Source organism: Delphinapterus leucas, chromosome 15, assembly GCF_059928025.1.
Source record: "Delphinapterus leucas isolate spDelLeu-1000000601 "Yukka" chromosome 15, BTC_Dleu_Yukka2, whole genome shotgun sequence".
NCBI lineage: Eukaryota > Metazoa > Chordata > Mammalia > Artiodactyla > Monodontidae > Delphinapterus > Delphinapterus leucas.
Window position 1 is genome coordinate 70,182,648 of NC_143143.1, and position 24,838 is coordinate 70,207,485.

The 24,838-nt window shown below is 45.3% G+C and overlaps 1 protein-coding gene across 4 annotated transcripts in view; it reads right to left on the reverse strand.

Moving 5' to 3' along the window:
- CHD6 (chromodomain helicase DNA binding protein 6) overlaps positions 1 to 24,838 on the reverse strand; it is a 211,541-nt gene that overhangs the window by 48,257 nt on the left and 138,446 nt on the right. For all 4 annotated transcript variants that reach the window (XR_016387920.1, XM_022592389.3, XM_089896896.1 and 1 more), the window contains 7 exons: positions 21,579 to 21,774; positions 7,365 to 7,529; positions 5,915 to 6,094; positions 4,773 to 4,883; positions 2,938 to 3,140; positions 1,728 to 1,927; positions 643 to 802 (listed from right to left, as the gene is read on the reverse strand). Coding sequence is in view for 3 of the 4 variants with exons in the window: in XM_022592389.3 (XP_022448097.2) it covers positions 643 to 802; positions 1,728 to 1,927; positions 2,938 to 3,140; positions 4,773 to 4,883; positions 5,915 to 6,094; positions 7,365 to 7,529; positions 21,579 to 21,774 (1,215 nt within the window). In the remaining variant the exon portion in view is untranslated. The remainder of the gene's footprint in view (positions 1 to 642; positions 803 to 1,727; positions 1,928 to 2,937; positions 3,141 to 4,772; positions 4,884 to 5,914; positions 6,095 to 7,364; positions 7,530 to 21,578; positions 21,775 to 24,838) is intronic.

Here is a 24,838-nt window from a genome sequence, read left to right on the forward strand (position 1 = left end):
CAGATACACTGTACAGCGATGCAAGTACCCACATGCAAACCTGTCATTGTTTCGTGGCTGGGTGCCCTAACTCCCCCAAACTAAACTTCACAAGAACAGTTTCATTTTCTCACTTTTTCCTTTATTTCCGCCTGCCCCACCCCAGCTCTTAGCCTCGGGATATAAAGAATACCATCTCAAATGAATGACCACCAAACACCGGGAGGCCATGAATGTCAAAGCAAATCTGAAGAGGAAGCAACCTGGCAATCGGGTATGGCTGAGAGCGGTGGCCACCAAGGCCAGTCTTCTGCTCTCCCTGATGTGCCCTCAGGGGTGGAGGGAGGGAAAGGAAAAGGAGAGTGAGCAGTGAAATCACCAGCGTCCTCCGTGGAATTTGAGAGTCAGGTCAGAAGATCCTGTACGAACTGCTCTGGTAAGAGAGGCCGGGTTCCGGGGGAGAAGAGGGATGATTAAAGGAGGTAGAGAGGCTTCAATGCGACTGAACCCTGACCCAGTTTCGAGCACACAGCCTATCCGCCTTTCCAGACCTTGCACGGTGGTACAGGGGCATCAAGTGGCCTCCCACAGCCCCGTGGGGGGTCCCAGGAAGCCGCGCTGTCAGAGCGGAGCTGCCACCAGGGGTGAGGGGGGCACACTCACTTGTTGCAGTGCTGTTTGAGGTGCTTCTTATAGCCATCATCGTGCAAGACCACCTCGGGGTTGCAGGTGGCCAGCCAGTCTGCGTTCTTTAACTCTGGGAGCAGCAGCTGGTTCTTCGTTTTCTTCCCCTTCCTCCCTCTGGGGACTGGAGCAGACAACCCTGAGACAGAAAGGTACGGAACATGAGCCGAGACGGCTTAAACGCAGCTGTCGGAACAGAGCTGGGCTAGGGTGGCAAAGAGGCAGCCGGGCTACGCACGGTGGCCCTGGACGACAGGCCCCACTCTTCTGTCCCACAGGCAGGGATGGCGAGGAGACAGCCGGTCCCCTACTTAGTAATCCCCAGGACCATTCAGTCAGGCAGCAAGAATCTACCGAGTGTCCTGCAGGATCAAGAAAGGTGTAGCAGGGCCTCCCTGGTGGCGCAGTGGTTGAGAGTCCGCCTGCTGATGCAGGGGACGCGGGTTCGTGCCCCGGTCCGGGAAGATCCCACATGCTGCGGAGAGGCTGGGCCCGTGAGCCATGGCCGCTGAGCCTGAGCATCTGGAGCCTGTGCTCCGCAGCGGGAGAAGCCACAACAGTGACAGGCCCGCGTACCGCAAAAAAAAAAAACAAAAAAACCAAAAAAGAAAGGTGTAGCAGAACCTGTGCCCGTGGGGACCTCACAGGCTAGCCGGGGAAAAGGAATGCTCGGTCTGAGACGTGAAGGTGAGCTGTGTCTCAGCACAGGGAAGGAGCAGTACAACGAAACGCACAGACAGAGGTGGAACTGAGGCAGGGCACGCTGTGTGAGTCCCCATATCAGAGAAGGAACCCCTGTGACACCCAGGTTAGTGGGCAGGACCGGCACGTGGGGAACTTCAAGAGGGCCCACCTGCACTTAAACGAAACATCACAGCTAACACTGGATGATTCTGAGGGAGAATGGACATGGAAAACACCAGCATCCTTTCCCACAGGGAGCCTTCTGGAAATACACCTGAGGAAGAGATGTGCCCAAAGCACGGCAACATGGGCCCACATGGGAGGAGAGAGGGAACCACAGGGGTTCGCGCTTCTCGGCTACGGCCCGCGCCACCCCTCACCTGAGTGGTTCTGGAGGGTCTGGGCCTGCCCATCTTTGGTAGGCGTGATCAGTTCCCAAATGAAGCTCTTGATCTTCTCGTCCCCCTTGTAGTGCCTGACACAGTACGCCAGCAGGGCCCGGCAAACCATCTCCATGTCCTTCTCGCTCAGGTGCCACTTGAATCGTCCATGGGTCAGAATGTCCTTCCACCGGCCCCAGCTGAGAGTGGAAATACAGAATGGTGTTAGAGGGCAGAAGGGCCACGCATGCCTTCAACACTGCAGGACAAACAGACGCCAAGTGCTTCTCGACCCCTGCTGGGCTTACTGATCACCCTGAGGGCTTTGTCCTGAAAGACCTTCGAGGATCGCATACTGTAGCACACCAAATGTCACTGAGGTGACCTGGACACTGGACACAGAGAGCTTCATACGGCCACTAGAATGTTAAGAAGGGAGGGATGAAAATATCTGGAGCGAGGAATAAGTCTGGAATTAAAACAGAGTCCAGGACTTCCCTGGTGGCACAGTGGTTAAGAATCCGCCTGCCAATGCAGGGGACATGGGTTCAATCCCCGGTCCAGGAAGATCCCACGTGCTGCGGAGCAACTAAATGCGTGCGCCACAACTACAGAGCCTGCGCTCTAGAGCCCGCAAGCCACAACTACTGAGCCCACGTGCCACACTACTGAAGTCCGTGTGCCTACAGCCCGTGCTCCACAACAAGAGAAGCCACCGCAATGACAAGCCCGCGCACGGCAAGGAAGACCCAATGCAGCCAAAAACAAATAAAAATAAATAAATCTATAAAAAAAATTATTAAAAAACCCAACTGACTCCAGCTGCAGTATTTGAAAGCAATGGTGAGCTCCCAGAAGCTAAACCCTCTACTTCTACCAGAGCCAGAGCCCTGCATGAATCATGCCTTAACTCTAACATGTGCTACACTGATTCCTTATATGTCCTTGGGGGAAAGAGGCAGGAAATCAGTACCAGGCAGAGATCTGCCGCGACAAGCATATGAGAAAATCACGGCCCGCCCACAACACGGCAGCAGAGCGCAGTGACTGAGGGGCCGCAGGCAGAAGGCACAGCTCCCTCTTCTGCCAACAGACCCTCCATCAGCCCAGACCCCAGAGGTGAGTGGAGAGACACACTGGACAAATCTCAGGGACTGAGCCAAAGAGGGGAAAACAACAACAAGAACAAACAGGTGAAGCCAATACCCACCCAAAGATGAGCAGGTTCTTCTCCACCCGGAAGCACTCGGCTCGGAGGTAGCGTCTGGTTTTGTCATTGAGGCGCCTGGACCTCGTGGGCCTCTCATCAGAGTCACTGTCCAACTCTGAAAACTCCATGAGCTCATCCTCCTCAAAAGAGTTGTAGTGTTTGGTCTGCTTCCTCACGCGCGGGCGGTCAATCACTAAGCTTTCCTGGAAACAAGAGAGGACTGCTGGGGAGAAAGTCCCCTTCACTCTCCCTGCATCACAATGCAGATCCTGCTGCTGTTCCTCAGGACACATTTGGGAAAGAACCAGCCCCATCTCGTCCTCCAGCAGGAAAGCCTCTTCCCAGCACACCTGCCGTGTCCACGACAAGCAGAGGGGACACTCTGGGACTTGATGAAGTTGGTGTGTCCCTCCGCCCCCAGTGCCGGCCGCCCCCATCTGCTGGTTTTGCAGTCTAACAGGGGCCTGGGCAGGCGAGTCCCCCCAGCGCCAGAATGGCCTCCTGTTCTTGCCAAGAAGGATGGGAGTGGTGCACCCCAGCTGTTGTGCCTGGCATGCGGAGGCCGCCTGTGCTCTGGAGACAGGAGGAGTCAGAGAATTCCATCTGCTCAGCAACTTTTGGAAGACAAACACAAGTTACTGCCACTTCGTTTGGCCTTCCACTGGTGCCACTAACCTTTTGTCTTTCATGGAAAAGATAACCTCTAGCTCAGGAAACTCACCCATTCTGGCGGCTCCCTTGGCCAAGACCATCACTTCTCTGGTCTCCATCACTTTATGCTTCTCGCCCCTCCCCCCATGCCTCTTCCCAAAGCTCAGCTAAGCTCCTGCATACTGTCTCAGGGCAAGAGCTTTTTCTTCCCCCTCTTGCCCACTGTCCTGCACACAGAGTAACCCCCTGACTGTGACATTGTTAAACACTAGAAACAGGTTATTAAGGGGACTGCAGAATCCTCCTACCAGGAGAAAAGAGGTTGGATTAAGCAACCTCTGGCGATCCTACGGAAGAATAGTTAAGGCTGGACACTGGTTACTGAATCAGCTAGATGTAAGCAGGGACAGTCTCCTGGGTCTGTGAGTCCATGAGAGTTCAACACTCACCCAAGAAGACAGGCAGAAAGTGATGCGTGCTCATCCCTGAGGAAGGTAACTGGGTCAGAGATGGAGGGAGGGGAAACTAACACGTATGGGCTGCCTCACATGGACTGGGCAGCCACCTTCACAATGTTATCTCTAACTCTGCCAAGTGGGCGTCACCACCTCCTTTGTTCACATGTCTTTTTTCACTCTCTCAGTGAGGTCAGTTCCCTTGCCCAAAGACATACAGCTAGTCAGTGGCAGAGCCAGTATTCAAACTCTGGTTTTATTCCAAGGCCATTCTCTTTCTCATGTTCAGAAACAGGAAAATTCAAGATACTGAAAAGAATGGAGGTGAACCCAACAAACTTTTCTTCACCATGCTTTTTTCCTCTAATGTTCGTCGGAGGTAAAGTTCCTTGCATAGGAAGTGTTGAAATAGAGGAAAACGGTCACATGCCAAGGATAGGATTTTGGCTTGGGTCAGAGGGCTGATCTTGACCTGTCTGGCCAGTTCCAGTTCTAATTGTTTTTATCGAATCTCCTGGACACCCAGCAGACTGTATGCCCCATTAGGTCACTTTAAAGATAACATTTCTCAAGCTCTATGTGCCAGGCATGTTTTAAGTGGGTTACATACAGCACCTTATTTAAGAACTAAGGCTTAGGAGTAAATAATGATTTGAGCTGGTAGGAATTTACGGTCCCATAAGACACCAGTGAAATGTTCAATGAAATAAAATATTCTCAGTGCTGTACCTTCTCACTCTTTGCTTCAGTGTCCAGTTCAGCTATTTTAGCCCATTTCTGCCAAAAGTTTGGGTCATCTAAGGAAATATCCGTTCTGTTTCCTGAAGCCACAAAGCTAGCCTGTGAAGGAGAAAGAGCCAATAAACTGTACTTGAACACAAATTGTAAAACACCTGTGTGATCTCAAATGCACCAGAGACTCAAGAATATTCTCCATCCGCATTCAAAATCAAAACCCCTAACAGAGCTGCCAAAATGAAAGTGAAAATCTTGAAGCTATTGTTTTAAAATTTTATTTTAAAGGTGGGGTGAGGATATTACAATTTCAACCTACAGGATCATTTTTTATAACTTAAACTTGGAAGCAGGAGGACAACCCCTGGGAGATGATGGCAACGTATGTCCAGTTGCCCGTGAAACGGCTGATTCTTAAAACTTCCCTGGATATAGATTTTCTTTCAGTTCACCAATCCCCAAGTTTCCACTCTGGGAAAGGCCCTGGCTGGGCCATATGAGGTGTACAGAGATGAGCTATGCCTCTAAAGCACAAAATGTCCCTGAAAAAGCCCTTCCCCCATAAGCCATCAAACAGGTGATTTGATCACACAGGTCATGAAGCTCACAGAACCTATGGCGAGAGAACCTGAGAGTGATCTAACAAGTGGTCTGGTTAGTTGAATTCTAAATCCAGCGACCTGACGGGCAGAGGAAAAAGGCACCTAGACTAGAAGCTGGGAATCTTGAATAAAATCTCTTGTCTCATGAAACGAACAAAATACGCGTTCACTGGAATTTCAACTCCCTGATCAAGGAGTGCTCTCCAAGGGACTCGGGATGACCATTCGAGGGTTTTGGAGCAGTCTCCGTGAATAGTGAAGAAGGCAAACTGCAAACCCAACTGTCTATCCTGCCCACGGAAGATCAGCTCCAAGGATTCAGCGTGGTGATTTCTTTTCTAGCTTCTGACCCATTATTCAAAGCCTCTCTAAGAACCTGCATCTCCAGGGTGGCACACAGAACAGTTGTGTAGCCAGAGACCATTTCAACGGTTTGCATTTAGACAAACAGCAGCCGGGCTAATGAGGGTCAAAGAATAAAGACTTTTCTTTCCACTGCCACCCCACGTGGACTCTGTGAAGAGGGCCTTATACCTTGGCAAAAGTGGATCCTTTCCCTTCAGACTGGATGGTGATGGTGTGGGTTCTCCTCTGCAGAATCTGGTCTATGTCTTCTTCACAGAACTTGGAGCCTTCGTCTTCCTCATCCATTAAGGCACCATAAGCACCTTTCCGGAGCAAGTCCTCTACCTCCATTTTTGAAAGCTGCTGTACCTGGACAGGTCACCAAAGGCTACTCACAAAGTGGGAAATGCACAGGAGAAAAACAGCCTCAAATCTGACCTTCATGATTCAGTACCCAGTTCCTCCACTGATTGCACATGTCAGAAGACTAAAGACACAAGATTTAGAAAATGAAAACCCAGATAGACACTCAAGAGAATGATGGGGAGGGCAGGCAGACAATCCTCCAGGGAGCTCTGGAATAAAACCCAGCACACGACCCAGTGGCCCTAACATTCCTCAGGATGCTGGTTATTATCAAGTGTCACAAACCATTAAAACTATGCACCACTGAAGAGAATATATTTAATGTTTATTTTATGTTTTAGTTTGAGTCTGTATCTTTAAAAACCTCCAGATGTACCAAATGAGCTAAAGAATAATGAGTTATTCATTATTAAATAAATACAACAGTATTGGAAATGATGTCATTTCTTAACTAAAGAAAGGATCCCATGCCAAGTGTTATCTTCTCTCAACTGCTTGTTGAAAACAGGAAATGGGAGTTCAAAACACCCTTTCCTGGTTCTAATTAAGAATCTGGTTCTCTTTATATCAATCACAGGAGGGAATTCCATGACTCCCAGCACTGGTAACTTGAAGTATTAAACTTAGCAACATACGCATAGCTAAGAGGATGTAGAACATCTGGACTAAAGACAACTCAGAAGGGCCAGAGATTAAGGAGATATTCTGCTTTGTTTGCCTAGACTTTAATACAATTCAAGAATCTCAGCAGCAATTTTTATCCCCTCTAGAGGGGGAAAAGAAGATTGTATTAACTGCCATATTTCAAGCTGATCATTCATTCATTCATTTTTTCATTGACCATCATGCACTGAATGTCTTTAACGTGCCAAGTACTGTTAGGGGTGCCGGGTAAGATAAAATAGCTCACCTTCAGGGAGCTCGAAGTCTGTAGTATGAGATAAAAAGCATGGTGATAATTTAGAGTTAAGTGTTAAGATCTACTGATTTCCAACAGGCAATGTGTAAAACTCTATTTACTGAAATGTTACTGCATGTTGGGCAATCCTACCACCCAACTGCTCCTACAGATTCCTTTACTCATCTATAAACTGCAGAGACCTGAACCTGAATTACCCTCTACTGCAGGGAATTACCCATTAACGATGTGCGGCCTGACTCAATTTAGTGAAAGGGAACCTTAAAACGGCTGTAGGAATGAAGAATTCAGAGAGGCCCTGGGCTGCATGATAAATTCTTCTCTAGGTTCGAAAACAGGTACCGGCATACTCACTCCATTCGTGCTGCCCTTTCGGTTGATGTCCTGAAGGACAGCTTTGTCCAGACCCAGCTTCAGGCTGGCCTTGTCAAACATTTCCCGCTCGTAGGAGTTCCGTGTAATGAGGCGATACACCTTCACGGCTTTACTCTGGCCTATCCGGTGACATCGGGCCTGAGCCTGGGAAGGAAGGAGGGTCACACACATCGTGTCACCAGACAGAACGGAAGCAGCCCAAGGAACGGGGAAATGCTTATATTCCATGTGGGGTGAGCGGCTGGCCCTCACAGTTACGAGTCATGGGACTGATTCTGGAATAGAATTCACCCAAATGCCAGCTACCCCTTCAAGAGCACCCATTTCATTGCCCGTTATTTACTGAGTGACTGCTGTATGCTGGGACAAAGTGATGAGAAGGACCTGGCTTCCTACCCTCCCTAGCCTGTGGTCTGAGTGCAGGCACTCATTCCCAGGATGCTGTCTCGCTCGCTGGGGAAATGTCTCACCCAGAGCAAGCAGCACCACTTTTTAAGTTTTCTCATTTTAATACAGAAATTTTCATAGACGAAAGTAGAGAAAAGTATAAGGACCTCTTATGGTCAACTCTTGCTTCATCTCTGCTATGCCTCTACCCTCCAAGATTACTATGAAGCAAACCCTTGGCATCATATTGATTCATCCTCACATATTCCAATATGTATTTCTAAACATAAGGACTCTTGTAAAATGTATTACCATCGTTATACTTCAAAAAATTAATACTAAGTACTAACTATCTAGTGTTCCAATTTCCCTGCTCATCTCATAATATTTCTTTAAGTTTGATTGTTTGGATCAGGATCCCAGTAAAGCCCATGCATTGTAACTGGTTGATATATCTCTGCCTTTGATCTCTCCTTTTCTTCCAAATGCCAATTACTTGTTGAAGAGACCAGGTATCTGTCCTACAGTTTCTCACAGTCTATATTCTGCCGCCTGCACTTTGGCTGTGTCACTGAATGGATTCCTCCATCCCCTTTATTTCCTCTAAACTGGAGTTATACCTTGAGACTTGATCAGGTTAAGATTTTACCTTTGGCAAGTGTAATCCATAGTTGGTGTATAAATTTCCATCAAAAGGTACATGATGTCTGGTTGTCTTTCTTTTGAATTGATGATCATTGCCTAGTGCCATGATTTCATTAGCGGTTACAATTCCCCTCATCAATTTTTTGGTTACCCTGATGTACAGTTCATATAGGAGAGACAAGCTAAATGTCTGATTCTTTCTCTTTATTTAATCAGTTTCCAAATGAACACCCTCCAAAAGTGACTAATGAAGATTTTTATAATTAGTTTCTTAAGGAATACAATGCAAGTATGCATTTAAGTAATATCTGTGCTACTTTTTACTGCATTGCTGTTTTATTGTTTTTAATAAAATTTATTTATTTATTTATTTATGGCTGCGTTGGGTCTTAGTTGCTGTGTGCAGGCTTTCTCTAGTTGTGGCGAGCGGGGCTACTCTTCATTGCAGTGTGCAGGCTTCTCATTGTGGTGGCTTCTCTTTGTTGCAGAGCACGGGCTCTAGGCACACAGGCTTCAGTAGTCGTGGCATGCAGGCTCAGTAGTTGTGGCTCTCAGGCTCTAGAGCACAGGCTCAGTAGCTGTGGCGCACGGGTTTAGTTGCTCCGCGGCATGTGGTATCTTCCCAGACCAGGGCTCAAACCCATGTCTCCTGCATTGGCAGGTGGATTCTTAACCACTGCACCACCAGGGAAGTCCCTGTTTCTTAATGCTATTCAAATATGGCCTATGGAAAACTCCTCAAGTTGGCTCCTGAGTTCTTTTTTTTTTTTTTTTTTTTGTGGTACGCGGGCCTCTCACTGTTGTGGCCTCTCCCGTTGTGGAGCGCAGGCTCAGCAGCCATGGCTCACGGGCCCAGCCGCTTCACGGCATGTGGGATCTTCCTGGACCGGGGCACGAACCCGTGTCCCCTGCATCGGCAGGCGGACTCTCAACCACTGCGCCACCAGGGAAGCCCGCTCCTGAGTTCTTTTGACATGATTCAGTCAAATATGGAAAGGAGGAAAACTATGAAAAATTCTGGTATTATATTTGGAGGTGTCAGTATGAACTCACAGTTAGGGGTGTGTGTGTGTGTGTGTGTGTGTGTGTGTGTGTGTGTGTGTGTGTGAATATACACATAGATAAAGAAAAAGATATGGATATGTCTGTATTTATGTTTGTATGTTATATCAAAGACCAGCAGTATCTAACAGCTCCCTTGCTTTCTGGTATGACAACATGTTCCATGCTCCCATTGTATATTTCCTGCCCAAACCTGGATTCAGCCATTTTTTCAAGTAGCCCAAGAGCTTCTTTCAGTGGGAAGTGGCAGTAGAGACAACAGTCTGGATGCTCTAGGGATGCTCCCTGCCACTAGGTTGGTCATTGTTCCTGGGCCTACTCAGTGGGTAAAAGCAGAAGCGTTTGTGTGTGTGTAGTGTATACGATCATGGGCACACATAAGACAAATTACATCGTGAAATCATACTGATATTTTAATTCAAATTTGGGACCATGGGGTTTTAACTTCATTAACTATACATCTGTATTGCTTTTTAACCATGTTGAAAAGCTCAGTTCTTAACCATGCCAATATCATTACTCATCTGATTTATCCCGCAAATACATGAAATATCAGAAAAACAGTATCATCATGATCACCACCGCAACATAACTACTGAAAACAATGTAAGGTTTACTGCCCTCCCACCCTGGGATATATCCCACCAAGAATGTACGAACTCCAGTGTTTTAAATTTTAAATACACACTGGGGCTTCCCTGGTGGCAAAGTGGATAAGAATCTGCCTGCCAATGCAGGAGACACAGGTTCGATCCCTGGTCCGGGAAGATCCCACATGCTGAGGAGCAACTAAGCCCGTGCAACACAACTACTGAGCCTGCGCTCTAGAGCCTGTGAGCCATAACTACTGAAGTCCGTGTGCTTAGAGCCCATGCACCGCAATGAAGAGAAGCCCCCGCTCGCCACAACTAGAGAAAGCCCGTGCACAGCAACTAAGACCCAACACAGCCAAAAATAAATAAATTTATTAAAAAAATAAAAAATAAATACATACTGGCAGATAAGTTTCTTTTTCACAGTGGCAGGATCAGCAATTCTAGCACACTTTCTGTGTAATCTAGGATTGAGCAAATGTGTAAATATACTGAGGGTAACAGGAGCCAGGGTTTTCACTGCTGAAGAAGGAAGTTACAAATATGGAAAGAAGAAAAACTAGAACAACTCTGTGGCATTAGAATGGATTTGGAGGTATCAGTATTAACTCATGGTTAGATGTGCACGTATGTGTATAAAAGCACACAAAGACATGAATGTGTGTGCATCTGTTTATGTAGACACATGCATGTATATACACATATACATATGAATGCATGTTATGTATATATATTCCCTGTGTGTGTATGTATGTAGTCTAGCTGTGTCCACTGAGAGGGCCTAGAAGAAATGGCATCCCAGTAGCAAAGAACATAACGAACCCTCAGATCTTGGTTTCTAAACTCCATTCTCCATAACAAGAGAGAACAAAGCATGTTAGAGAAATGATTAATTCCAGGGTCAGGGTAGTCAAAGTACAGGATGAGCCTGAAACATATAAGGAAGTACTCAAAGAATGATGGAGACGCATCAAAATAACACCTGAAACCTAAGAGGCTTCCGCTGGTTAGGTCCAGGACTATCTGAACATCAAAATAAATATCGTATGGAATATAACCCACTGAATAAAAGAAGAACCCATAACATACTGACGTAAATACACTAATGGGAGAAAAGGGAAAACTCTTCCTCAGAGTAGAAAGTAACTAAAAAATGTAGAATGACTGTTAGAAAATCACCACTTTGCAACCATAACAGTGATGACTGATCCAGGCAAAAATAATCAAAGGAAACTAAAACCAGTGGGTGAAACTTTGATGAGGAACAGGATATTTACATAGTCTCAAAGTTACTTAGTAATTTCAAAGGGAAAAATAGCAACTTCATAGTAGAGAAATCCGGCAGACGCCACTAACTAAGCTCAAAGTACTTATTATCAACAAATGGACATTTTGTTCCTCTCAACATGACACACTGAGAAGACATATCACTTCGAGGTATCACTAAACCTGAACTCAATCCTGAGGAAATACAGACACAAAATAAGGGCCTATCTATAAAATATCTAGCCTGTACCCTTCAAAGACATCAAGGTCGTGAAAGGAAAAGAAAGATCAAGGCACTGACCCATTAAAGGAGACGTGAGAACTAAACGAAGTGGGTGATCCTAGTTTGGATCCTGGGGGAATAACAACTATAAAGAATGTTGAAAGAAATGAGAAAATTTGAATATGGACTACGGATTAGAGATACTATTCTTATTTCTTTATTCTGAGAACTGAACCCTGGTTATATAAGAGAATGTCCTTGCACTTAGGAAATACACACTAAAGCACTCAGGGGACAACTTACTCTCAGATGGTTCAGACAAAAAGTGGTGTGTGTGTGCGTGCACACACGTGTGGAGGTCTCTGTATGTACTCAGAGAGACAGGAGAGAGTTAGGGCAGAAATGATAAAGTAAATGAGGCAAAATGTTAGCAGTTGGTGAATCTGGATAAAGGGTATATTGGAGTTGCAAACTGAAATTATAACACAATGAAGATACTGAAAAATGAAATACAAACATTTGAGCATAACTCTTGGGGTTATGCTGTCCACATCATATAGAGCTAGGTTCAACTGTTTCATTTCGCTTTTGAATTTTAGGGATTGATTTTTCCCACATTAATTTAACCACAATGAAGGGGGTGGGAAAGAAAAAAACTAAACCAAGTAACCTTGGAAATTGGTATTTTGATTATATACTTTAAGACCAATGACCTAAAAAACACTTTAGTCCAATATTACGCACAAGTAAATTTTTTTGTAGAATATGGGTTAGTAATTCTGAAACTACTTTAGGCATATATGGAGATTGAACAAATGAGTAAATGTACTGTGTTATGACAATGAGACCAGGCTTCTCACAGCCAGAGAAAGGAGTTATGAATTCGGAAGAGTGCAGAAGGCTAGAAGGAATCCTGTGATGTTGGACTGGAATCAGAAATCTCACTACAGATGGACAGACAGGGAATAAATACAGAGGTGTGGTACCAGTGCTTGTGTCAGTACGCACATCTGTATTTCCTAGCTCTGTCTGCTCAGAGTCTAGAACCAGTAACACTCCGGTGGCAATGGGCACACCTAGTAGCCAGACCTTGGTTTCTAAATGCCATTCTCAACTAAAAGGAACCAGGGAGCCTTGGAGGAACAGTCAGTTCCATGGATATGGCAGGAAAAATGTAACATGAACCCGAGTGTCTTGTGGTGCCAGAAAATAAGAAGTGCTCACAAACTGACAGGAGCATGTCTAAAGGACAGAGGAGCCAACCTGAAGGGCCTCCTAATGACCAAATCCGAATGTCAAAATAAACAATGCGAGTAGTGGATTATAACCTATAACATAAAATAGATATCCAGGAATCCATACCAATACAAATACATAAAGAAATGGGGGACAATGGACAGCTGTTCTTTACAGTAGGATTCCAATTCCTACTGTAGAAGGAATGACTGAAATAGAAAATTACCGTTTGCCAAACACCATCGTAATAATTACTGAAGGCAAGAACCACTGATGAATGCTAAAATTAATAGGCAAAAGTATGATAGGAAACAGGATATTTATAGCATCTCAAAATATCTCCTCCCAACATACTGACTACGTTTCAAGATAAAAATAGTAACTTTACAGTGGAGAGACCTGGCAGACACCACCTCAACCAAGTAATCAAGGTTAACAACACAAGTAATAGGACATATCAACATCATGTACCCCCTGAGAAGGATATAACATCACTTCTATGATATTCTTGCCAAAAATACATAACCTCAAATCTGATCATGAGAGAAACATCAGGCAAACACAAAGTGAGAAACAATTCTACAAAGCAGCTGGTCAGTATCCTTCCAAAGTGTCAAGGTCACGAAAGCTAAGGAAAGACAGGAGATGTCACAGATTGGAGGCGGCTAAGGAGTTGTAACTTCTAAAGGAGATGTGAAATCCTGAATTGGATCCCAGACCAGAAAAAAGAACACCGATAGAAAAATGAAGGAATTTGAACAGGGTCTGTAGATCAGAGCACTGTATTGATGTTAATTTCCTGGTTTCGATAATTACACTATGGTTATACAGAATGTTAACATTAAGGGAAGCGGGGCAAAGGATCCTAGAACTCTGCACTATTTTGCACCTTTTTTAAAGTTTAAAATGATTTCAGAATAAAAAGTTTTTAAAGATTTTGTTTTATAACGCTATAAAATACGTAGGATGGTTCCAAAGTCAAATATACAAAAAGGCATATTCAGAAAAACTAGTTTCTATTCGTCACTTCCCTGTTCCCTCACCGCCTCCCCCCAGGAGGTAACCATTTAAAATCTTTCCATGGCGGGGAGACATGACAGACAGACAGACAGATAGACAGCCTTTTTAGATAAATGCTAGCATACTATACATACTTTTTCCACCTTATTTTTTTTTCACCCAACAATGTATCCAGGAGATGACTCCATAGCGGTATGTAGAGATATTCCTCATTCTTTTATCAAAGCTGAACATACTGTTTTAGGCAGTAAGTCTCCTACTGATGGACAACTAAGTTCTTTTGTTTTTGGCTATTACAACTAGTTGCCACACCTTCTTTTACTATCTTTAGTGACTGTAAATCTTCATTATTAGGAGAAAATCTGATGGATAGCTCTGGTAAATAAAGGAAGTGATCAAGGTAAATAATATGGTTTGTGGAAACTATAAGGCAGTAATAATATGTGCTCATTAAGTACTGACACTGATTTTCTTTGTTTTGGCTTACCTGGTGTTAGGGCAAATTACAAGAGGGAGCTTAAGAAATATTCTGAGCAAAGGTCTAATAGAGGAGAGCTACAGACATCACTAATTTATTACCTTCTTGGAATCCATATCCCCATTTGTCCTCAATACCAGAACCCTGACTCTTATACAAGGGCAGCAATGTATTCAACTGAAACCATTTCCAGCCTCCCAGGGCTGGCGAGGTAATACAGTTCTGGACAATGAGACGTAACAGCAGTCTATCAGGGATATCTGGAAAAGTTCTGCTCTCTTGAAAAAAGTGTCACACCTTCCTTCCTTATTTTTCCTACCTGGGGTTTGAAGTATCCATCTTGGAAGCAAGAGCGTGTGAACCACACTCACTGAGGATGGTGGAGCAGAGAGACAGAAGGGACCTGGACTCTCATGTCACCATGAAGCCACCTCACTAGTCCTGGGATACCCATGTCTGGAAAACAAACCTCTGCTGGGGCTGGGGGTGGGCAGGGGGCACTGTCACGAGCAGCAAGATGGTACCAGGAGATGAACACATTCTCTACCAAGATGACTTACCTGAATCAGGATAGCAGGATGAGTCCTGCCACATTTAAGAGACTTGCCATTTTACAGTCAAATCTCATATAGTCCTTATTTTCCTTTTCAGAACTCACACACACAAAAATGTGGTACAGAGAAACATTGAGAACTAAGTCAACAACTGAGGTGAAGCGCAAACAAAACACACCAGCAAAGGTATAAACATAGAACCCTTGGAGCTAGACCACCAGTAGGAGGCAGTGGTGCTGCCCCTTGCCCCCACGGCCCTCCATCCCAGGGGAAATTACAGAGCTCCAATGCTCTCCTGCATGATTTGTAGGCACCTAGTTCGTTCTGTCCTTTTTAACACATTTGAGGTGAACAAAAGCCTACAAGAAACAAGTAGTCAGGTTCAGAAAAATTTTAAACAGACACAGATCCCAATGACTGTGATGGGTAGAAAGGCGGAGTCTCCAAACAGTGACAGATTTCCAACTGATTCCAGCCCTCAATTCACTGTTGTCAGGTGCAAGTCCAGAACCTTACACCACGTCTTTACAATCACATGAAAATTAAATAGCTGGTACAAAGAACCACACATAATGTTGATTCCTCTCTTGACCCTTATATTACTCTTTCAAATTATTAGTTCTATTACATTTTAAAGGTACATTTTCTTTAATACTTTGAAATACTGTTTGTACCTGAATGAAAATCTACATCATCAGAGAGGTTAAAAAAATCACCTATAGTCCCACAAGAACCCAGCCACGTCTAGCATGCTGGGACACTTCCCCAGTTCATTTTCTACACATGAGTATTTTATTTCACGTCCAGCAATTTTACATTTCTCCTGGCACACAGGAAGTCTGTATCCGCTGGCCACCTACTCATCAGGAGAGGAATCAGGGGCTCTCAGTGCAGTATGGATCAGCGGGCACCGACTGGGAAGCTGCCCTCCCTCAGCTATCTCCTTTGCAGGCCCACTTTGGATCTGAAATTTCCAGCTCCAGATTCATCCTTTGGGGAGAGGTATCAACCCCTCTGACAATGCAAACATCTCTGGGAAAGAACGCCGATATCTGCTCATTGCACTGTTATTTCCACTGCGTGGTTCAAAAGCCCTGAGCACTTTTCTTTCCCCAGGGCCTGGCCTGGTGTGTAGGGCTCAATAAATGTGTCATAAGTCAGTCAAGACCTGGCTGAGAATAGGAAGCAAGGAGAAGCAAGTTAACAGCATGGGAAAAGGGAGCTTTTGGGCAGCAGAAAAAAGGAGCAGGGAGTGAGAAAGAGAGGACACTGGAAAAAGAGGCAGGAGAGTACTTAAAAGAAACTTGACTCACTTTATTTGGGACTGACGCTGTACTGTAAGCACCTGTCCCACCTGCCTCAGGTGCACCACCGACGCTCATCCCACTCTAAGTCGTCACACTTCTTGTTCCCTCTGTCTGGAACATTCTTCCTACTGATTTTATAACTTAAGATCCCTGCCCCCATCATTTAGGTCTCTGCTCAGATGTCACCTTTTTGAAGAAGCCTTCCTACACCACCCTCTACATCAGGGCGTCCAATCCCCATTGTTCTTATCCTGTTTCATTTCTTCGTAATAAGTATCGCTATCTGGGACTATCTTACTTATTTTTCCTTGTTTTTTGCCTGCCTGCTCCACTAAAATGAAAGCTCCATGAGAGCACACACCATGGGTCTCGGTCACTGCTGTGTCTCCAACACTAAACGGTGCCCGGCACATTCCAGTGTTCAATAAACATAACAAACATTCACTGAACGCCTGGACCATGTAATGAAGCACTCACAAAGCCTTACTTTCTCCTAGCGAGGAAAAGTAAACTCAATAGAGTTTAGACGTCCAAGTGCAGGCATACATTCTACCAAGCAAGAGGCGGTGCCAGCAATGATGGCGGCAAAGGAAGTGGCAAAGGGAACCAGCACCTCTCCTTTCCTGGAGCGGAGTGTCAAGCCCCTGGCTCCTCAGGCTGGATTCCCTCCTCCCTTCCACAACCCTCGGCACAGGCAGGAGCTGCATTACCCTGTGGTTGTGCTCTCGGCTAGGACACCTGCGCCCAGGCTTCCTGAGTTCTCCCTTCGGGGACAACCTTATCCACAGGAAGGACGGGACCTGTGCCGTGCTACCACTGTCACCTTGTGGCCTCTGCAAGGGTGGCATGGTACCTTGCTTTTCCCACAGGCCCACTCAGCCCTCAGAGCTGGCAGCAGTGAGAAGAGGTAAAGAGAAGAAGTAAAGAAACCAGTTTTTCACTGCTCTTTTCCCTTCTCAGGCTACGGTAAGCACCCTTTGCCATTTTTTGAACTCAGGGGTTACAGGTGCCATAGAAAACCTACACAAAACCTGCTGCAGCTGACGTACCAGGACTGACGCACCAGGACTGACGCACAGCCGTCCCTCCTGGGGGAAGGCACAGTTTGATTTTTCACACACACTGATACTAACACAGACATGTTCAAGGTTTGAGAGAGGATGTGGCATTTACTTGATCCTCTAGATAAGACCTCCCTAATAAAGGGACCTAAAAATTGATTTACTAGAACCTACTGTCCTGGAACCTAAGGACCCTGTGCCTTCACTTGTCTGGAAAGGGGAGCAGAAGGATTTGGGAAGGGCTGATGGAGTAGACACGAGACCAGGAGCCCTAGTTCTCTGTCCTCGTATTTCCGGGAGGGAATGTCGGCTCCCAGGTAGGAACACAACAGTCTCTTTCGCCTCCTTCCTCTCTACTCCAAAGGAATGACTGATCTCATCAGTGAAACGGGAGATCCGGTCCGAGCTCCTATAGACTCACCCCCTCCCCATCCCCTGCGGAGGGCAGAGTCCCCCCTCTGTCACTGCAGGCTGACGAGGACAGCCTCTGCTCTGCAGGTGGCTGCCAGCAGTTCTCAGTGGGCAAGGTTAACTGTGGGATGAGGGTGCACAAGTGCAGGAGTCCTCGGAAGTCTAAGTCTGGCTCCAGGTCAAGCTATACCATCTAATCCACCATCACAATTTATTAAAGCTGATGCCTTGATCCTTTGCACTCCTGGGTCTATTTCTTAACTGGTTCTCTTGGAGGCAAAGGGAGAGAAATACAATTTACTGGACTCCTCAGGCTCTAACGAGACCAAAGGAAACAGGATGACGTCCAATGTCATCTGGTTTATGAACACCTAGGCTTTAAAAACATACATATTTCTCTAGCAAGTCTTAAGCCTCTAACTCTACCCCCAAAGCACAGGAAACCCCAGCAAAAAGACCAGAAGGCTGAATGAATGAACTTTTAATAATAACAAAAAAGCACCAGAAAAGGTAACTCTGCTCTCTGACTTCTAGCTGAGTTTTCAGACAGTGCAGCTCTGTTCCACAGCCATGGAAGCTGGCTTGTCTGCAGGCCTGCCTCAGGGACTGGGCTGAGCCCAGCCTCCCGCTAAGCAGGTTGGCTTCCCTATCAAGGCTCGGAGGGGGTCTGCCTAGGGGTCAAGAAGCAGTGTCCTGGCACTGTCACTGCTTCCCCATGTTGTCCCGACTCCGGATAAGCACGGACTGCACCACATCTGTCCAGGCTGTTAGAGACCAGAGTGAACACTTACATGTTCTACCATCTGAACTTGACCTCCGGAGCTATGCTAAAATTCCACTAGGGTAGAGGGTAAGACCACGCTCATAATGGGACTCTCTTTTCGTGGCCCTGATGTTTACATCAGGTAGCATGTGCTTCAATCCACTCACAGATGAATGTTCTATGCCAAGCCCATTTCTAAAGGAAATACGATCATCTTGTATCAGAGTCGGAATTGTGGTTCTTCAATAACCATGAAGAACTAAAGATGACTGAAAGCTTTCACTCATTTACAAAAAGTATCAGAATACGTGCATATGTGTGAACGACTGTGTGCAAGTTAACATGACCTAACTTCCTAGCAAGGACAGCACCAGGGAGCCGCCTGGTTGAGTTTTCTGCTCTGTTAGGGATAGGAATGCATTTCGCTGATTTTCACAGCTGATTTAGCTGCAGTCCTGTGAACCACATGATGGTCTCAGCACCCTGCTCTCCAGACTCTGTCTTCTGCATCACATTCACAGCACGTGGGTGAAGGGCAAATGCCAGGGAGAGTGTGCTGAGTGCGCACCATTCGGGGGGTAGTCTCCAGCTCTCGTGCTCTCCTCCCCATGCCAAGCAAGCCGAGAACCTAGCTCCGTCTCTGGGGGCAACTCAGAACAGCCCACCAATCCCACTCCCCAATAACCACAGACCCAATTCCCTGCCCGAAAATTACTCTATTCTTGCCAATTCTTTCATTCCTACCTAGTCTGGTCAGACATCTCGAAAATAAAGGAGGGTTTCCTCTTGGTTACCAAGCTGTAAATAAAAATAACCAAAAAAGCAGCCAGTCTGGAAGACCACAAGTTGAGGAATTCTAACTCTAACGTGGACCCGGGGCTGTTCATTGACACCGTCACTCATTTACCTTCTGCTACGTTCTTCTACAAGTGTTCTCCACTCCTGGCTAAGTCGCCCGAATGTTCACGGTCTTTGTTTCTCCACTGAGGTTGAGCGTTAGAAGTTCAGAAACTGACTTGGCATACAGAACTCTCACACTATCCAATTTCAGTTTGGACTTTACTGCTATTCCTTTATTCATCTCCTGCTACTCCCCCAGCAGGGGCCATTAAAAATGGCCATTCCAAAGTTGCTACCTTCTCCCCAGACCCTAATTCTGGACAGCGCCACCCACCCCATCTGGCTGGTACACAGACAAATCAATCACCTCAGAGGACTTTACCTTCTCCTTCAGGCCTGGACATTCTCGTTCTTGCTTTTTCCATTTCTTGGCATTTCACCTTCAATGTCTAGACTTCACTAGGTGAAGCATGATGATTCCAAAATCTTTGCCTCTGACAGTGACCTGTCTCTAAATGCCCTATGCTTTCAGTTTTTCTCCTGAAAGTCCTTCAGGCGTGCCCAGCTAACATGGCCTCCAAATGGCCACCCGTTTCTCATACCGTCACTGGCCCAGGTTCCGAGCCTCACAGTCAGGTGAGCACTGCAAAGGAGCACAGAACTTTACAGGGGTCAAGAACTTACTACTTAAGGAACCATCTGTCTCAGGGTTGGCAAACATCTTCTATAATAGTAAATATTTTAGACGTTGTGGGCTATGAGGTCTCTGTTGCAATACTCAACCCTGCCACTGTAACATGAAAGCACCCAGAGATAACAGGTGTACAAATGGGTGTGGTTATATCCCAAGGAAACTATTTTAAGAGCAGGCGGCTAGCCCGCCGGCAATAGTTTCCCACCCCCGATCTACATCACTATCCTAATTGGGTTCTTGCTGGTGACCTGATTGAACAGTTTCTACTGATGGGTATTACTGTGGCATTGACTATGTTAACTCCTTTAAAAATTGGTTATTTGAGAAAAAAAAAATTGGTTATTCGTCATATCTAGCAAGTCATCTTTGACTGAAATATCCCGTCACCAGCAGAAAGGCCTGATGGTGAGCTGGTCATAGCCACTGATGTTTCAAGTTGGATGTTGAACACAGTGCCCCAGAATTTGTTTTACAATGATTTTTTTCCTGCGTTTTACCCAGCTGTCACCAACATAATAATTTAGAGCACTGGTTTTTCAACTAGTAGATTGTTTTCTTCAAACAAAATGTTATTTTGAAACTCGTTAAATGAAAAAGACAAAGCAGAATGACTCTGTGTGACATGGTAGGTAGAGAAGAAGCCCAGATACCCATCACCTTAGCTCCTTTTCTCTGCATCCCTTCCCGGCAGTATCCCCTAGGGCACCTCCTCAGTTTTGTGAAACAGCAGCCTTCAAACTTCTCTTATCAATCACCTGTATCATGAAAAAGGTTTTGAGGTCCCCACCGCTCTCTGAGCCACACACTCACACTCTGAGTATCAGCAGATGTCCCAAGATCCAATACACACTCAGGATGAAGTTTGTTGTTAATGATAATGGATGTAAAACTGTCATCTAAAATAGCCTTCTTGACAAGTTAGAATCTTTTGGACTGACTTATTGTGCAATCTGGCTAGAACGTCATTGTTTTTACTTTCACACGGGGTTGATGAGGAATTCTGAACCAGAAGTGTTAGCTCTGTCATTTGCTTGTTTACACTTGCTTTTAAAATGTATTAGCTCCAATCTTTGCCATAATCTTTTTAAGCCACCATTATTCAGTTTGGTTAAAACGAGCAAATTTAATCTGCAGATACACTTAACTGGGCCCACATCATCCCTACTATGCTGCATTCACTGGAGAGCAAATGAGCTACTGGGGAAGCCTCAGTCACCCCTGCCACACCAGGGAAGTTTCCTAGCCCTCTGGGTAATCTCATGTACTGTATACGACATATGACCGCCTAACAAACAAAGTGAGTGAAAACGCCAGAATCAATCCGTATGTCAAGAATTAGAGAATTAGTCAAGCTTCGTATCTTTCTTTATGTCTGATGATAAATAGTAGTTCCAATCTACATTTGGAGGCTACCACTGTGAAATACCATTTGATTTGTAGTAAAAGGAAAGAACCACTTGGATTCGTGGGAAGGCTCGACATTTACTTTTTATTCAATTGTACCCTGACCGAGGCCCTAAGCCTGCCATCTGGCCGAAGCCATAGCAATAGCATGGAGCATGGCAGACACTCTCTATAGCTAAGCCGGGCCCTGTCATGATGTTCTTGGATTCAGGGACAGCTAAGGCAAACAGCAATCATCCTAACGGTTACCTGCAAGTCATTTTGTGGGTTCCAGTCTGAATCAAATATGATGCAGGTATCGGCAGCTGTGAGATTGATCCCCAGGCCTCCCGCTCGGGTGCACAGAAGAAAGACAAAGCGGTCTGAGTCTGGCTTACAGAACCGGTCGATGGCTGCCTGGCGCAGGTTTCCCCGTACTCGCCCATCAATTCGCTCATAGGTGTATCTGAGGGGACCCAAACGAACGAAAGCCCAGGTGTTAATCATGACTTCAGTGGAGAACAAGAAACAACGCAGGAAGCTGTTGACTAACGGCCTTAAACCCGTCACTTCTAAATATGGACCTAATGTCAGAGGTCTAAAAGGAATCCCCCCTCTACATATGCAGCAGGGCAGACGCCTAAAACTGCACTGCAATATGTCCCCCTCTCTCAAAACAAACGAAAACCAAATCAAAACAAAAAACCAGCCAAACTACGGAGGACTAGAGGAACTGTAAACATAAAATATCAATCCCCACTGCCCAGGCAAACTTACTCTCAAGTGTTTCCCAATTTTCTTGCACTGAATCTAATCATAAGACCAGGAAAAGCAAATAAAAGCCTCAACCATCTACTTTCAGTAGAACTCGTAACACGGAATCAGAGCTCGAATCAGGCTCCATCTGCTTTTGGATGGACTGAAAATGGGAAGCAGACTGGATGGACAGGCAGTCTTTTTATGTCTGGGTTGGTCATTTCTATCCTAACAGTTCCTCAAAGCTTCAGAGGTAGAAAGCAAAGCCTCCAGGTTTGTAGCTGAAACCAAGGTCTTCTGGGCAGCACATTGCCAAGCAAGTAGGAAGAAATCACAGGAAAGGTTTCTGAGCTGTGTCAGGTTGGAAAGAAGCCAGGAGAATTTTTAGAGGAAAATAAAGTGAGGAAGCAAAGCTGAATATCATTAAGAAGGCATATACCTGTGTAGAAAGTTAAGAATTAAGGGTGGAAAGAATGGTGAGGAGAAGGTAAAAGGAAAGAGAGTAGGAAATGAAACTGCTATGGGAGCCTATTAGCATCTGTCCATCCAATTAGAAAACAAAGGTGGTTTGTTTATGATGGAGGTCATGTAATCAGCACAGAATTAAAACACAGCACCAATCTGGAGAGCTGCTTAGTCTTATTTATTTCTTATTTACCCCTTGACAGTGAACAAATTAATAGGGGGATGCTACCCTGGGCCCAATTTTGACCAACAGGCAAGAACTGGTTGGTAAAGTATATGTAATAGGAACCATGTGAGAAAAGGATGACATCCTAGACCCCACGATAGTCAAGAACATGAATCCTGACAAAAACCTTCTCAGCAGCCCAGAATCTGGGAAATCAGATCTCTAAAAATTCAGATAAACAATTGGTAAGAGACTAAGGATAGATCCTCTAGGGGTAGATGACCCTGGCGGGGAGTGGCTCTAAATAACTAAATTGGGCAACATAATCCTGACTTCCTTGAGTAAAAGGAAAATCCACGTGAGAAATCACCCAAGGAAATACAGGTAGAGAAAGCAGACCAATTTAGGCTCAGAAGGGACACGTACAAAGCAAAGACCCAAGTCCAAAAAGACTGTCTTCTTTTTACAAAGCTAGAGTGCACCCATATCTGGAATTACAGGTGCAGATTTTTCCTTTCTTCTTCTTTTTTAATGCAATAAACTTAAGAATAATACATGAGACTACAGTAGCAAATAAAAGCAGTGGTGGTTACAGGATTGTCATGAAGGCAGACTAAGAAGATTTTGTCCTAAGCTAAAAGCTAAGGGTCATAGGTTGAATTCTACACAACTATGAAGCAGTCAGATAAAATTATCATCTTTATTAATACCAGCCACAGCAACAATATTAGCAGTAAGCTCCTAAGTGCCAAGCTCTGTGCCAGGCACTGCGATATGTGATGCATGCTTTATATGCATCATCACATTTACTTCTGGCAATAATCCTGTGAGGTAGTTCCCCATTTTACACTTGAGAAAACACCAAGAACAAAAACCACCACCACCACCACCACCAATAGCCTCACAAGCGAAATAACTTGCTTAGTCACCTAGCTGGTAAGTGAGATCCATTTGACTCAAAAGTCCACACTCTTAACCAGTTTGCTGTATGGCCTTCACATGGTACCCTATATTTCAATGCAGTAGGAAGATTTCCCTAAAAACTTAAAAGAGAAAAATAAAGGTAAGTAAGAGACTCTGGTGAACTTAGAAAACCTGTAACTCTATCGGAAGGTTAAGAAGAGAAACTACAGATATCCAAAATGACTGCGATGAATCAATGCGCCTAGGAACTGAACCGAGTTACTCGTACGTTTGGCCACGTATGTGATGCAGTGGAAGAGGCACAGGATTTGGAGTCATAAGACAGGGTTCAGATTCAATTAAATGATAGCTGCCACTACCCCACCATCACACATGTGAAGAATTAGTGCTGCAGGCACACAGGACTCAATGTTCTTTGACAAGACACCCCTAAACCATCAGAGAGGAGCCAGATGCCCCACGGATCTGAGTGAGGCGGGGAATAAGCATACTGTTAAGGAGGAGGAGAAACCAATAAATAGAGATGATATAGCTCGGCAATCACCTAGGGAAAGAAATTCCCATAAAATTGGATAGTGTTTGGCCATCTATGATAGAACACAGTTTTAGAAATTGGGCAGGATGATTGGAACGTTAATTCTCATTTCTATCACTCAGTTTTGAGGGACTGCTCTCGAAGAACACAAAACTAAAATAAAAAGCCAGTGATTTGAGAGTTCAATTAAATTGTTCCTCACTCCCCTCACTCCTGAGCCAGATCCTTTGGCCATGTCCTCACCCCTGTATGAGCACGGCATGAAATTAAATGGGAACAAAACCAAACTGACAGCTGGCGTGACAACGAGGCTCAAGAACAAAGGAAATCTTGAGGGCTAGTAAATCTGAATAAGGAAATCAGACATCATTAAATTTTCGCACCAGACATCAGTGCAGCAATTAACCCTTTGTGTCAACTGCATTCTGAACAAAATCCCTAGGAGCTGATGTGGTCGATCAAACTGTAATTCTGAGTCGCTGTCAGATATCAACAAGAAGCAGGTGGCACTCTGGAAAACCTCTGGGTACTCGGGGGGTGGGAGTGGTGGTGGTGGTGGTGGTGGTGGTGGTGGTGGAAATGACACGTTTTTGGCACAACAGGAAATGTTTACCTCAGAAGGCCTGAAGGGAAATGAACAACCTCATCTCCCAGCAATAACCAGCTGGGGAACATAAAGAGTGA